Genomic DNA, 14,894 nt, shown 5'->3' with positions numbered 1-14,894 from the left:
TTTTATCACTTCCCCCCATTATGCAGTTGGCACTCCACAATGTTTCCCTTTGTGGACATGAAAGTCAGTTGTGTTTTTTATTGTGTAAATTTTATGGCAACATATGCAATGATCAAGAAAGGTCAGGTTTATCTCCTACAGTAATTTGCAAACTTATTGTAAATCTGCTCTCATTCTAAGTCCAGCCGCTTGTTGCCAGGGCAATGCCTATGTACTGCAAAAGGCAACAAATTCCTCAAGTCCTTCATGCTGCTGCGGGCCAAATATTCTCTTGTTTGAGCCAAGTTGCTGAATATCCTGAGAATTTGTTCCTGGGAAGTGCAACTGAAGTTTCTGTATGGGAATATTATGCAAAAGTTATATCTTATCATTGTTACAGTTTAAGTTTGCATTTACAATTGTTGGAAATTGTATGACCAATACAGATGGGAAGGAAATATGCAAGAAATCTTTAAAATAAACATAAGTGTGTTTGTAAGTACATTGTTTTTGTTTTTTAGGTTGTAAAGCTTTTGATTTACAACAATATTGTCAGTCAACCAGAGGAAAATAGTAGTTTTTCCAATGTTATTATTGTAAACAACAGCTAAATGATAATGAAATGTAAACAGTTTCATACAGTTTTTTATTTGAAACTTTTTTCAAATATATTTTTTGAAAAGTTCCTACGATGGTGTATTAGTGCAATAAAATAAAAGTTTTTTAGAATAGTCTTGACATAATGAGAATGATTTTCGAGAATATCGTCAAAACTACATTAGAAATATTTTGAGAATATAGTGAGATTTACGAGAACAGTCATGGCATTAGTTAAAAGTTAAAAAAATTTGAGAATAAAATCATATTACTAGAATAAAGTTATAAAATTAGGAGATCAATGGCATAATATTGCATGAATAAAGTAGAAATATTAAATGTAGTTATGTTGTATACTTTGTATAGTGCAAAAATAATTCCAATTCTAGTTAACCTGATAAATGAATGACAACACAATACAGTCTTCAACAAACTTGAATACATTAATTTAAAATTGGAATATATTAACTACACAAAAATTTATAAACAAATTAATTAAATAAATTAACAATAAATGACTATAAATGACAATAAATAACAATGGCTATACAATGTGACAACTGCAAAATGTTAGCTAACTAATTGTTGCAATTTAATGCAGGACAACGAACAAACACCATCTAGCCAGGTAGCTGGCTTACATTCATATATTACCAGTGGTCTGGCTGCGTTTCTCCTCTTCCTTTTTCGTTTTTTTTCTTCTGCTCCTTACTTGTAGGTGCACTTCATGATGATGAAAAACACTTTAAGTGTGAACGTACCTGTCACATCTAGCTACAGCTCTCTCCTTGCAGTTACATTCTCCCTTCCCTCTCGGGCCACAAGGGGGCCCTCTTTAACTGTCTAATTGAGCCATAATTGAGTGTTTCTAGTAGCTTTTAGTAATATTTGCTGTACTTTTCTAGATTATTTGTCTAATGCAATTTGTCATATTGTCTCCCATCACAGTAAGATCCAACTTAATCCCAAGTCCCCCAACATACAATTCCAGATATGAGTATTTGAGCTGGGAGGCATATTCCAACATCACCTACTACACAAGAATTCTTCCACCAGTTCCAAAGGACTGCCCCACACCCATGGGGACCAAAGGTAAGAGACCATTTGTGACTATTTGTGCCAAACTATGAATGTTTCTTCCTTCACATTATTCATATATGTAGTAAATATAAAGTTAGTGTAAATAGGTGATCCCTTCCTTCTGAAGGACACATGTTCTTTGATAATTTATTCTTCCTCAATATTAAATTGCTTCAAGCAAACCAGTACTAAAGTTGAAGCAAATAACCTTGTAATTTGTTTCTGTAAGAAAAATCATTCCATTTATCTTGCTCAGGAAAATTGAAGCTTCCAGACCCTAAACTTCTGGTAGAAAAGTTCATGTTGAGACGGAATTTCAGGCCAGACCCTCAGGGAACAAATTTAATGTTTGCCTTCTTCGCTCAGCACTTCACTCACCAATTCTTCAAGACTCACAACCGTATGGGGCTAGGGTTCACTAAAGGTCTGGGTCATGGGGTGAGTCCTAATTTTATAGATAAACCAAGTTATCTTTAATATAAATAAAGAGTTTAATAGGTCTACATAAAGGAAAGTGTTTTCGAAAAATTTAGGCAATTGGATTTGTCAAATGTATGTGCTCTAAGAGAGATGTTAAGATATTTGTCTTAGGTACCAAAGCCATTTACATTGCATTTTACATTTAGTCATTTAGCAGACGCTTTTATCCAAAGCAACTTACTAATGATACACATATCAAGCAATTTGTCATACAAAGTTTAACAACATCTGCAGTATAGAACTGCCAAGTTCTCAAAGTGTCTGGGGAGTAGTAAAGATTAGGGATGAACTGATCCGATACCTGGATTGGTATCAGCTCCGATACTGAAGCTTTTAGACAGATCGTTGTAAAGCAGTCAGTGGAAAGGAGGAGGCGAGAACCGGCTTGACAATATAAATAATAGTTTTAATGATAAACTTAAATGACACAAAGACACACATGACGGACATGTCCGTAAACGATCTCTCTTTCCCGCACAATCCTCCGGAATCGGCCTATCGGCCCTGATAAGGGACCGGGTGTGTATGATCACGACCTGGCCCCGCCCTCCGCCCTTTCACAATCGTTTATTGGTCTGACGAGTCTGATCCAAATCCGATACTGTGTGTTATGTGTGTTATGACATAAAATAACCATAAAAATACAATTAAAGTAGTTCATATGACTCATTAATCAAAGCCACTTGAAGATGTGCAATAGCTCTGTTTATTTGTGAATTACAAAAGGCTGTGTTTAATAAGTAAATTTATAAAATGCCCGCGCAGCTCCGGCGCATCAGTGAATGGCAATGCTCTGTTTACACACACACACACACACACACACACACACACACACACACACACACACACCTCGTGGCTATTTTTTGCCTTCACGCGATGCGCTACTCGCTTTTGAGCGCTACTCACGAACAACATCTCAGATGTAGATGCTCAAAAGTTCGGTTCACTTATAATATGCATTCAGAATGGCACCAGAGGTGCTTTTTTTTTTTTTTTTTACCAGAATTTGAATAAGAAGTGAATTAAACTACTGTGAACTTGCCAAAATTCAGGATGTCAAAATAAAAATGTGAGGGTTTAAAAGTTACACAATTAATATATATTACCATAAGATAATATTACTATTATAATATATTATTATTTGTTTACAAATTATAATAATAATTATGTTGAATGGGTTCCAAAAAATAACTGTGAATGAAAAGTGAGCTGATACCTAACAACTAAATTGAACAAAAAAGAAAAGTCCAGATACAAGCTGAAAAAAGTTAGCAAAAAAAAAATCTTCTGATGACTTATACTAGAATTACTGTTAATTTTGCGGCAACATTGTCCAGTATATTTGTTAACAAAGTTTTTCTTTGTAAGCTATACATTTATATTTAAATAATGTTTAGTTAGAGGTATGTATTTCTTTACATATTTAAGAGTACTCCCAATTAGATCCACACGATAATGTAAAGATATTATAAACTGATTACTCAAAAAAACAACACTGGTATCAGATCATTATCGACCAATACTGAGATTTCCGATATCGGAATCGGATCGGAAGAGAAAAATTTATATCAGTGCATCCCTAGTAAAGATGCTAGTACAGAAGAAAGAAACAGACAAGGATTCTATTTTTTGTACATTTAGTGCAGGTTAAGTTCAGGTTAAGTGCAATTAGTGTGGGCTGGTAAAGTGCTCATGGAAGATGTGTTTTCAGCTGGTTCTTGAATGTTGAGAAGGTAACAGCAGATCATGTGGAGGTCGGAAGTTCATTCCACCACAGAGTAGCAGAGAAAGTGATCAATAGACAAAAGAATCATGTAATAGATCTGAAGAAGTGAATTGAAGTAAGAGGGTGCAGTTCCAATGGTAAATGGTCTGCACTTATATAGTGCCTTTTTAAACTTAGCGGTATTCATATCGCTTTACACTGCATCTCATTCAACCATTCTCACACACATTCACACACCAATGATGGCAGAGCTGCCATGCAAGGCACTAGCCAGCCATTGGGAGCAACTTGGGGTTCAGTGTCTTGCCCAAGGACACTTCGGCGTGTGGAGTTGTGTGGGCCAGGATTCAAACCACCAACCCTGCGATTAGTGGACAACACTCTCTACCACCTGAGCCACAGCCACCCCTATCCTGAAAGCCAGAGTCAAAGCCTTGAATTTGATGCGGGTAACTAGAGTGGGGAGACATGAGCATTCTGGACCATCTGCAGTAGCTTAATTGTGTAAGCTGGAAGGCCAGCCAACAGAGCATTGCAGTAGTCCAGTCTTGAAATGGCCACAACTTTCCTAATGTTGTAAAGCGCAAACCTGCTTGATGGGATGTGTGCAGTGAAGTTAAGCTGGTCATCTACCACCACTCAAAGGTTGCCAGGTTCTGGGCTGTTCCGGTTGGTGTTAGTGTAGTTGAACCATGATGAATAGTGAGGTTATGGTCAACAGATAGGTTGGCTGGGATTACTAGAAGTTCTGTCTTGGCAAGTTTTATCTGAAGGTGTCATTCCTTTCATACAAGCCGAAATGTCAGAGAGGCAGGCAGAGATACGAGAAAGTAGGGTCATCAGGCTGGAATGACAGGTAGATCTGTGTATCATATGCATAGCAGTGGTAGGAAAAGCCATGTGCCTCAATGACCAGTCAGAGTAATGTTGTGTACATAGAGAAGAGGAGGGGTCCAAACAATGATCCTTGAGGAACCCCAGTTGTGAACTGGTGTGTCTTGGACACCTCTCCTCTCCAGGAGACCTTGAACAATCTGCCAGTGAGATGTGACTCAAACCATCCAAGTGCAGTTCCTGTGATGCCAGTCGAGAGTTAGCTCTCACCAGTCGCAGGGTTTCAGCTACTGACAAGAGTGCAGTCTCTGTTGTGTGTCCTTCCATGTTGAGTTTCCTTCAATTTGTCTCTGTTGAGGGTCCTTCCAAGTCCAGTAAAGACCTGCTGGGGAGGAGAAATAACTTGATGCTGTTTTTCACAGCAAAATATAGAACACAACTTTTCATTGTTACATAACATTGAAAGGAGTGGAGTAGGGTCAAGAAAATATTTGGGACTTTAAATAAGAGGTGCGGCCAGGACAACTACAAAGACGGGAAGTAAACTAAGCAACCACTGTTGCCATGAAACACGAAAATCAAATGTTTCCAAAGTATGTAATTTCAATATATAATTCAATATAATTTCAATGCCACATATGATAAAACAGTACATTTACTAACCTAATCTGTCATGTTGTGTTGACTATGGCAAGATAGCGATTCACCCATAGTAGATGGTTACACCAACTTCAAGAGGTAGCAAGTTAAAGTTCCGCATGAGCAATAGAACACAGAACGCCATAGCTGCCCTGTCCACAGCTGCTGTTTTTGTCATCAATAAGTAGCAAGTTAAAGTCACGCATAAGCAATAAAAAACAGAATGCCATAGCTGCCCTGTACACAGCTGCTGTTTTTGTCTCTTTAGTAAAACATGTGCTGTAAATTCATATATGTTAATTGTAGCATGGGCTGTGAGTCTTGGTACATTTGCCAGTAGGTGTTTGTTTAAGGAAAAGAGAACATTGGTTTGGATTTTTTAGCCCCCCCACCCACACACACACACAATACATTTGTGCCATAACTACAATCATGTCAAAATGTTTTGAGAATTATTTCACAATAGGCCTTTTCCAGGAATAAAGACAATGTTTTGAGAATATTCTTGAGTCAACATTCTGAGTTTAAAGTAGTAATATTTAGACAGTAGGGTCAAATTAACAAGAATCAATCATTCCATTATGCGATTAAAATTGTAGCATTACAAGATTAAGTTCATACTATAAAGAGAGTAATGGTGATTTTACACTTGATATACTATATTATTGTAAAAAGCCAATTATGTGATTATTCTGAAACATTTTCATAATGTTATAATTACATTTTATTTTTAAAGGGGTCATATAATGCCATTTTTGTACAAATTAATATGAATCTTTAGGGTCTAAATGAAAACTTTGTATTATACTTTTATTAAAAATTCTCATTAGTATTTTAAGAAAACACTAATTTTACCTGCCTAAAAACAGCTCCGTTTTCAGCACGCCGTTTCAGAGCATATGACTTTAAATGATAATGAGCTTTGGTCACTCCGCCCCTCCGTTCTGGAGTTATTCTCCATATAACTGTTTTTTTGACATTACTTCTTAATCAGTAACATACAAGTAAACCAGGTGTAACTTAGTGTTACCATGTTAACTGTAACACCTGCGTATACAGTTTTTAATAACACAATAACCATAACGCGTTGTTCATTATAAACGTGGGATTATGAATTATATTGAGAATGTCGTAACGTTATGGAAAACATGCCGTAATGTACCCTGAGTGTAAACATTAGCCACATTCATTGTGAAGCATGCAAGCGATTTGCAAAGATTAATATAAAGGTTAATAAAACGTTACACTTGCTTCTTCTGGAGGTGCAGAGGGAATATAAATAGTTGGTACCGAATCTTTTCTCAGCAGCAGCTTCTTAGCAAAACCAGCTTGACCCTCGTTTATAAAGCAGTCTGGTGAAAAATGATTCACGCAAACATGAACGCATTGACGTTGCTTGTGGGGAATAGTCCCATCGTAAACAAAACTCAGCCACTGCGTCTTCAGCGGTTCAGATTTAGGAACATCAAAATGACTGCTGTGTTCGTTATTACACCGAAGAACAGAACACCACAATCGCTTAGGCACCATTCTGCTCCAGTGTATCAACAATGATGACAGACTATGATTGACAGCTCGATCACGAGCGAGGGTGGGTCTGTGTTGAAACACTGCTGTCAATCAACAATCTTGGGAGGGGCGTCAACGGCTCGATTTGAGGCAGGGGAAAATATATAAGGAGATTAAAACAAAAACACTGGATGGATTTTTATCATAATAGGATGGTTGTGTACAGGCACAGCCAACACACATTTCAGTACAATCAACTTGAAAAAGTGCATGTACCATTATATGACCCCTTTAATGTTTTTGGTAACTCTAAAATGCTGTTGGAAATTCCACCACTCAATGAATACAAAAAATTCTGTGTATTTGAAAACTAGGTGGATGCTGGACACATTTATGGAGATACTCTAGACCGTCAGCTAGATCTCAGACTTCACAAAGATGGGAAACTGAAGTACCAGGTACTGTTCTCCAGTTAAATGTCAGGCATGTGGAATCATCAGTCATGCTAGGATGAGCGTGCTTCCAAGTTAATGTAAACTGTCTTTCAGTTCTCTAGCATTATAAAGGCTATCTCAGATTCACATTCCTAGCAACTCTTAAAGGGCCTCTCTTTTACTAATCTTATGCAAATTGTTGTATTACATAAGAATGGTTTTACAAATTATTTACACAAATTTGTTCTGCTCTTGTTTCACGAATAAGGCCCTAAGTATGTTAAAAAAATCCAGCTTATGTAGTGTAATGTACATTTACACTTGATTAATTTCTCAGCAATCTGCAAGTTGTTGATTGAGAAGTATTCCGTCTCAATCTTTTCGATAACCTCATATCATGACCGCCTGATGGTGGGTGTAATTGCAGTTTAGACATGTGGTTTATATTAAGCTATATTGATGTCATATTTCAAGATGTTGCACATGGTTTAGTCTAGCAGCCTGATCCAAAGTTATTGTGGGCTTTTTGTTAGCAATTGTTGACTATGTTGATATTGACATTTGATTGAGTTTATGTTTCTTATAATCTTAAATATTACCTTTTGATCTAAAGCCTTGTGCATAGTGTAGTGCTGTCTCATCTGTGTTTTACCATGATTTTACTGTTTGGCTCTTTTAGGTGATAAATGGCGAGATGTACCCCCCAACAGTAAAAGACGCGCAAGTCAAAATGAGCTACCCACCATCTGTCCGTCCAGAGCAGCAGTTGGCTATCGGGCAAGAAGTGTTTGGACTGCTGCCTGGTCTCAGTATGTACGCCACCTTGTGGCTGCGTGAGCACAATCGTGTATGTGAAATACTGAAAAAAGAACATCCAACCTGGGAAGATGAGCAGCTGTTTCAGACAACGAGGCTCATTATTATAGGTAAACATTATATTAGCCCCAATGGCCTATGTTTTGTTTGAGAGCCATTAGATTCCCATAATAATTGCCAATTATAAGAATGAATAGGTAACACTTTGAAGTTACAGTATAGTTGCAATACACTTAAAGGACTGTATATTGTTTAACATTAGAGAATACACAGCTCTCAGGAAAACTCTGGATTCTGGTTTTGTCAATCATGCCATCCAGATGTCTCATATTTCTGAATAATGAGTGCACATCATTTTGCGATCTCTACAATTAAGCTGATAAAATAATTTCAATTTAAATCATTATTTAATTTTCATGTATTGATTTTCCAAGTATTTGTATAATAAGTGGGATAATGACCAGTCAGACTGTAATTTTTGCAATATAAGCACCATCAGAAATCTGACGCAAACTAGAGGTTGAATTCCTTGGTTTTTTTTGGAGACTCAGTGGTCTCTGTCTTCTCACATATTAGCATAAAATCTGCTCCGCAATGGGGTCCTGACAACCATTGTTTTTTTGTTTTGGGATAATATTGATCAGCTGACTGCAGATTATCTCATACTTAACCACTTTAGTTAAATGAATGTTCCTGGTTCAATACAAGTCAATACAAGTTAACTTGTATTGAACCCAGAACATTCCTTTAACATTAACTAACAATGAACTATACATTTACAACATTTAATCATTTTGGTTAATATTAAATACAATATATATTATGACATTTTTCAAATTAAAATGTATTTACATTCATATTAGTAAATGCTTTATGAACTAATATGAACTAAAAATGAACACATATATTTTCATTAATGAGCATTAATCAAGATTAATAATGCTATAAACATATTGCTTGTTAGTTCATGCTACCTAATGCTAATGATGCCTAATATTCATAATACCTAATTTACTAAAGTTTTACTGGATGTAACTTATAGTAATTTATGTAATTACTTGATTTGATTAAATAATTAAAATGTAATTACAAAATTTTGACTCAATTAACTTAAGGTGAGACCATTCGTATTGTGATTGAGGACTATGTCCAGCATCTGAGCGGTTACCGCCTGAAGCTCAAGTTCGATCCCACGCTGCTGTTCACCTCACAGTTCCAGTATCAGAACCGCATCGCTGTGGAGTTCAATCAACTTTACCATTGGCACCCACTCATGCCTGACAGCTTCCACATTGAGGGAAAAGAGATTCAGTACCCTCAGTTCCTGTTCAACACCTCTATCCTCACTCACTACGGGGTGGAGAAATTGGTTGAGGCGTTCTCAACCCAAGCCGCAGGACAGGTAACTGCCCCTTTATGATGGAATATGGAACTCTTAACATTTGGATTGCTTTTTCAGCGTTGACATACTCCCTACTGAAACAGGAAGTTGGTAAAGAACATATCAAAAGGTTCATCCCTTTTATTAATTACCCAGTAGCCTTTGGTTTACATCACAGCTGCTAATCAGGATTTGCTACTTGCTATTGCTAGTCAGAGTCGGGTGGGATTGGGGAGGAATAATCTCTTTCTAGAGGGCATGTTCTTGGACAGCAGTTTGATTTGATCTAAGTGATTCAGATTCAGTGCTTATGTTATGTATTAAACTCACATCAGATATGTAGTGTTTAGTCCACTGTAAAGACTTTATGTAAAAGAGGTCTGGCTGACTTAAGTATTTTTACCATGCAGACATTTAAACTGTTTAGTTGATTAAAACTTTTAAATAAAATATTCAACTACATCTACAGCAATTGATCTTTTGGTTGCTCTCAACACATCAAGATTAAAGATGGTTTTGTTTTGTTTGATCATGAATTTATTTGTGTTGGAACAGATCGGAGGTGGTCATAATATTAATGCAGTGGTGTCCAGAGTAGCTGAGGGAGTCATCATAGAATCACGAGAGCTTCGTCTTCAGCCCTTCAATGAGTACCGCAAGAGATTCAATCTGAAACCCTATACATCATTCTCAGAATTTGCAGGTCAGATTGTACAACTGTTAACAATTCTTTTAAAGCTTTATTAAATCACAAGTACAAGGGAAGAATCACAGACAAATCAAATCCCATAAATGATCTGTTATCCATTAAATATTGTGTAAATATTTTTCATTATACCAGCTATTACCATAATAACATTAATACCTCTGACACATTTTTCCCCACCGCTAGGTCCACCACTATAACGGGAGACTGTTTCAGACAGCAGAGAGATTAAAGCAATGCAAATAATCAAAACCAGGGTTATTATTGGCACAGGCAACATTGGCATGATGCATCAGCCAATCAGTGTTGTCATGACTGCATGCCCCAGCCGTACAACAGCCATTGAGATGAATGCAATAAGAATGGATAGCTTTCTCCAGGTATTATAGACAGGGTCCAAAATGAACTTTTTGCCACACCTGCCAATGGCCGCTGACTTGAGAAAATGTACCGGCCATAAATAGTTTTTACTGGCCACAGAACTGTATTTGCATTATTTAATTAAAAAACAGGCAATTACTATTACTATTCTACTAAACATATTTCTTATGTTTTCTTAACTTTCAAGAGAAAACAGGGGTTGACAACACAGGTAAAGATATGGCCTGTGCAATGCAATTTCTGTGGCCCAAGGGCCTCATTCATAAAGAAGTTTGTAAAATGATCTTAAATGTGAATGTAAGACAATTTCCTAAATGTTCCTACGAACAATTTATAAATGTCCGTTAAATCCCAATTCAACTTTTAAACATGCAAATGTGAAAGAGCATATGGACTCCACCTATAGAACCATATCTGGCCATATAATGCAGCATATTCAACAACTCATCATCAGTTCTTCATCTTCAACTATCTCTCATCCTCAGTCCAAAAATGTGCTGAACATATTACATACCATATATAACACCTGTCTGTTATCTCATACGTCTCAAAACTGCTAAATAAATAGTCTGTTACAGCAGATTTCCAAAATAAAAAAATTATGTTACGCATAATCTATAACACTGCATTCAGAGTCATTTTGGAATATTTTTATACATGTAAAGGTGCTCACACATTTATTAATAAATTCAGTCAGTCAATGATTCAGAGATGCATCAGTAAAAATTAGAAAATCAAGTCAGCGCACACTCATAAGCACAAAAATGTTTTGTATGCATCCTTGTCAGTGACGTATATGCATAAGAACATTTTCACATCGATTTCTGCCTTTATAAATCCAGATTTGTTCCACATTTTTGACGAAGGTTCAAATCCATGGAATTTAGGATACAATCTGATACTATATACGGTTTATAAATGAGGCCCATTTCTTGTTCTTTATTGCTATCGAGTTTATTTTTTTTACCCTAAAACAAACATACAGCATACAGAGCAGGCCACTGTGTCAGTCGCAGAATAATCGCAGACAGTCAAATACAAGCTAGTTTCTCTGTGATCCATCGTCAGTAAAATGCCACCTCTTGCAAAATCAGACAACTTTGTGACGTTTGTACATCATGTTTGTGTTTTGGTAGCTTACATCAGATAAATAGAAACAGTGAAGGTCTGACTATCTCTCTTTAAAAACTGACTATCGTTCTCACATTCATGCATTGTTAAAATTCATAAAGTTACCAGCCAACTGGCAGCCCATTTCATATACTTGCCAATGCCGATTTTTACTGACATTTGGCACTTGGTGAGTTAACTTAATTTTGGACCCTGATTGTAGACCTTCTTAGAAAAGATGGGGGATTTGAACTTGTGTCACCTGCATAAGCCCCACCACACAACATGTCAGAGCATGTGCACTACCCTCCTGTCCCCTTCTCCAACATTTATGTCCAATGAATGTTTATTATGCACTCTTTCTGGTTGGCTGTGCCTTGCTGGTTGATAATGGCTGATGTTGTATTTCTACAGGAGAAGAGGAGATGGCGAAAGAACTGGAGGAACTTTATGGTGACATTGATGCCATGGAGTTCTACCCAGCTCTGATGCTGGAGAAGACACGACCTGATGCGATATTTGGTGAAAGCATGGTGGAAATGGGAGCCCCATTTTCCCTAAAAGGCCTGATGGGAAATCCCATTTGCTCCCCAGATTACTGGAAGCCCAGTACATTTGGCGGTCAGACAGGTTTTGATATAGTTAATTCTGCCACTTTGAAGAGACTGGTTTGCCTCAATACAAAGTGGTGTCCGTATGTATCTTTCCATACTCCTCCATCAGATTACAAACCACAGAGAATGTCTCACGGTGAACTTTAGCAGAGTTCACTTTTAGCAAAGCAACTGTTAATCAGAACTAGGTCAAGAACTATTGTTTTAATACGCTGTCTCAAATTTGACTTTCAATTACAGATGCTTTGAAGGGATGGTTCACCCAAAAATGAAAATGCTGTCATTCTCCAAACCTTTACTACTTTCTTTCTTCCACAGTAGAAAACAAAAGAAGGTATTTTACAGAATGTTGCAATCCCTGATTTCCATACAATGGCAGTTGGTAGTGATTCCTTGAAAGGCCATGACATAAGCAATAACATTTGTCTTGATCTTTTAACATAAGAGGTTATTGGACTATAAAAGCATACTATTCATTTCACTGCAAAAAGACCTCATTCTCTACTTCCTCCACATTGTGATGTCCACTGTGGTAGAAATTTGTATCTAACTGCCTCCACAACAATATAACAACATACTGTACCTTCTCACTTCTGTAGCCCCGCCCAATAGCGGTTAGCAATGAGATGCCAAGGAGAGTGCAGGTCAGTCAACAGCAGAGAGCCAATCATAACAGTGTTCGTTTACTGTCAAGTCTTAAAATAGAAGCAGCACTAAAACAGATCGTTTCTGACAGAGGGTTGAAACATTTTGGCGGGCTGAAGAAGGGACGAGGAAGCAGATAATTAAAGTGAATCCAAGTGCAGTTTAATAAACCATAAAACAGAAGATAAAAAACAAACTTGAACAAAAGACTTGACTTGACAAAGAGATAATTTAACTAAGATGTGACTTCAATATTACAATCAACAATACTCGACAAAACACAATGTAAACATGAGGGCTTAAATACACAGATTAAGGTAACAAAACAACCAATAAATCAACAGAACTAATAAACAAGATGACAAAACAATGAACCAAAACCAGTCAAATGACATGACTAATAAACATAATGAAACAAGAGGGTCACATGACAAACAAGGAACAGGAAGCATAAACTAAACTTCAATGTAAAGGTCCAAACTCCTAGCTCATAGAGCAAACTCAGTCATAGAGCAAAATCAATGTACTGAATCAGAATTAAATGAATAATGCCTCCAGGCAACAAAGAATATAGTGGCTCACTCATGCCACAATGAAAAATGTCAGTTGATTGAGGCCTTCTCAAATTCCACCAAATGACAAAGCTCACAATATAGTCCTCAAGGGGACTATTCCCTTGGCGAAGACGCGTAAGTCCCCACATGACAAGGGTGAGAAATAAGGGTGGAACATGATCATGTTTACATATATTTGACTGTTTTATGTGCAAAAAACTTTTATAAGTGAACCTCAAAGAACATATTAAATTAAAAAAGGTATGTCAAGACCCCTTTAAAGCTTAGAAAATGACCCAAAAGTGTCATAAAGTTGTCCATGCAGATTGTGCATCTTGTACCAAGTCTTCTGAAGATAGATACTGAATATAAGCAATTTTACTTTTGCCATGGCTCTCCTTAAAATAAAGTCATAGGGGTTTGGAACAACATTAGGGTGATTAAATGACAGCAGAATGAAAATATTTGGATGAACAATCCCTTTAATTGTATTCTAATAATTGAAAAGAATGAAATATCTTGTAAATCAGACATGAATTATCAATAAGATTAGTTATTTGTAACAAGTAACTAGTTATATTTGAATATAATGTAGGCCTATAGTAACAACAATGATGCCTTGTGAATGAATGTCATGTACTTTTCACTCTAATCAGAGATCAACACAGAACATATTTTAATTAATCAGTATCTTTCTAATTGGAATTGTTAAAATAAAAATTGACTTCAGTTTGGAGATTTTGATTGATTTTGCCAATCAGTATTCCTTAAAATCCTACAACAAAACATTAACAAATTACATTGTGTTCTTTTAAACACTTTGTTTACAGTAACCCATGTTGCCAAATAGACACGTTTAGCTTTAACACATAGTTCTCCCAAAAAGTATTCCATCCATTTCTTGATAGTGAAAACATTAACTCATGGGTTGCGGTTTAGCATTGGTATTTGCTGCCTCATTGCTTAGTTACTGTTTGATTGCCTTTGAATGAATAAGTTAACTATTGAATGCACTGTTCTTGAAATACAGTCAATCATTGTAGTCATTTTGGTGAAACCTTTTATATATGTTTGGCCAGTTTTTCTTAAGGTTTTTGTTGTTTTAGTCACTTATGTATACATTTGTGTTCCTTAAATAAATGAAAGTAACCTATGGAATGTCCTTCTGAGTGAAGGATGATATTAGCACCATTTGTGGCACCATTACAGATTTTTTGCAAAATAAATAAGTTTGTTAAAGGCATACATTTACTAGTGTGTCTGATCAATGTTACAAGAGGTTTACTGAAATAAAAACAGCAAATCAAGTAAACATATGAAAAAGGAGGGTTTACGGTAGATGAGGACATATAGAATATAATGGTAATGGATTTTTTATGGAAATAAAACTGATGGTAATTAAACAATCA

At 36.4% G+C, this 14,894-nt stretch overlaps 1 protein-coding gene across 2 annotated transcripts in view; it reads left to right on the top strand.

Moving 5' to 3' along the window:
• The window catches only part of LOC127639167 (prostaglandin G/H synthase 1-like), a 19,491-nt gene extending 4,597 nt beyond the window's left edge, over positions 1 to 14,894 (top strand). For both annotated transcript variants that reach the window (XM_052121057.1, XM_052121048.1), the window contains 7 exons: positions 1,525 to 1,668; positions 1,913 to 2,094; positions 7,219 to 7,302; positions 7,958 to 8,204; positions 9,210 to 9,496; positions 10,031 to 10,178; positions 12,087 to 14,894. In XM_052121057.1, the coding sequence (XP_051977017.1) occupies positions 1,525 to 1,668; positions 1,913 to 2,094; positions 7,219 to 7,302; positions 7,958 to 8,204; positions 9,210 to 9,496; positions 10,031 to 10,178; positions 12,087 to 12,433 (1,439 nt within the window). In that variant the 3' untranslated portion in view covers positions 12,434 to 14,894. The remainder of the gene's footprint in view (positions 1 to 1,524; positions 1,669 to 1,912; positions 2,095 to 7,218; positions 7,303 to 7,957; positions 8,205 to 9,209; positions 9,497 to 10,030; positions 10,179 to 12,086) is intronic.

This window comes from Xyrauchen texanus, chromosome 4 (assembly GCF_025860055.1).
Source record: "Xyrauchen texanus isolate HMW12.3.18 chromosome 4, RBS_HiC_50CHRs, whole genome shotgun sequence".
Lineage (NCBI taxonomy): Eukaryota > Metazoa > Chordata > Actinopteri > Cypriniformes > Catostomidae > Xyrauchen > Xyrauchen texanus.
Note: the sequence above shows the minus strand (reverse complement) of the source record. Positions and strands in the feature narration are given on the sequence as shown.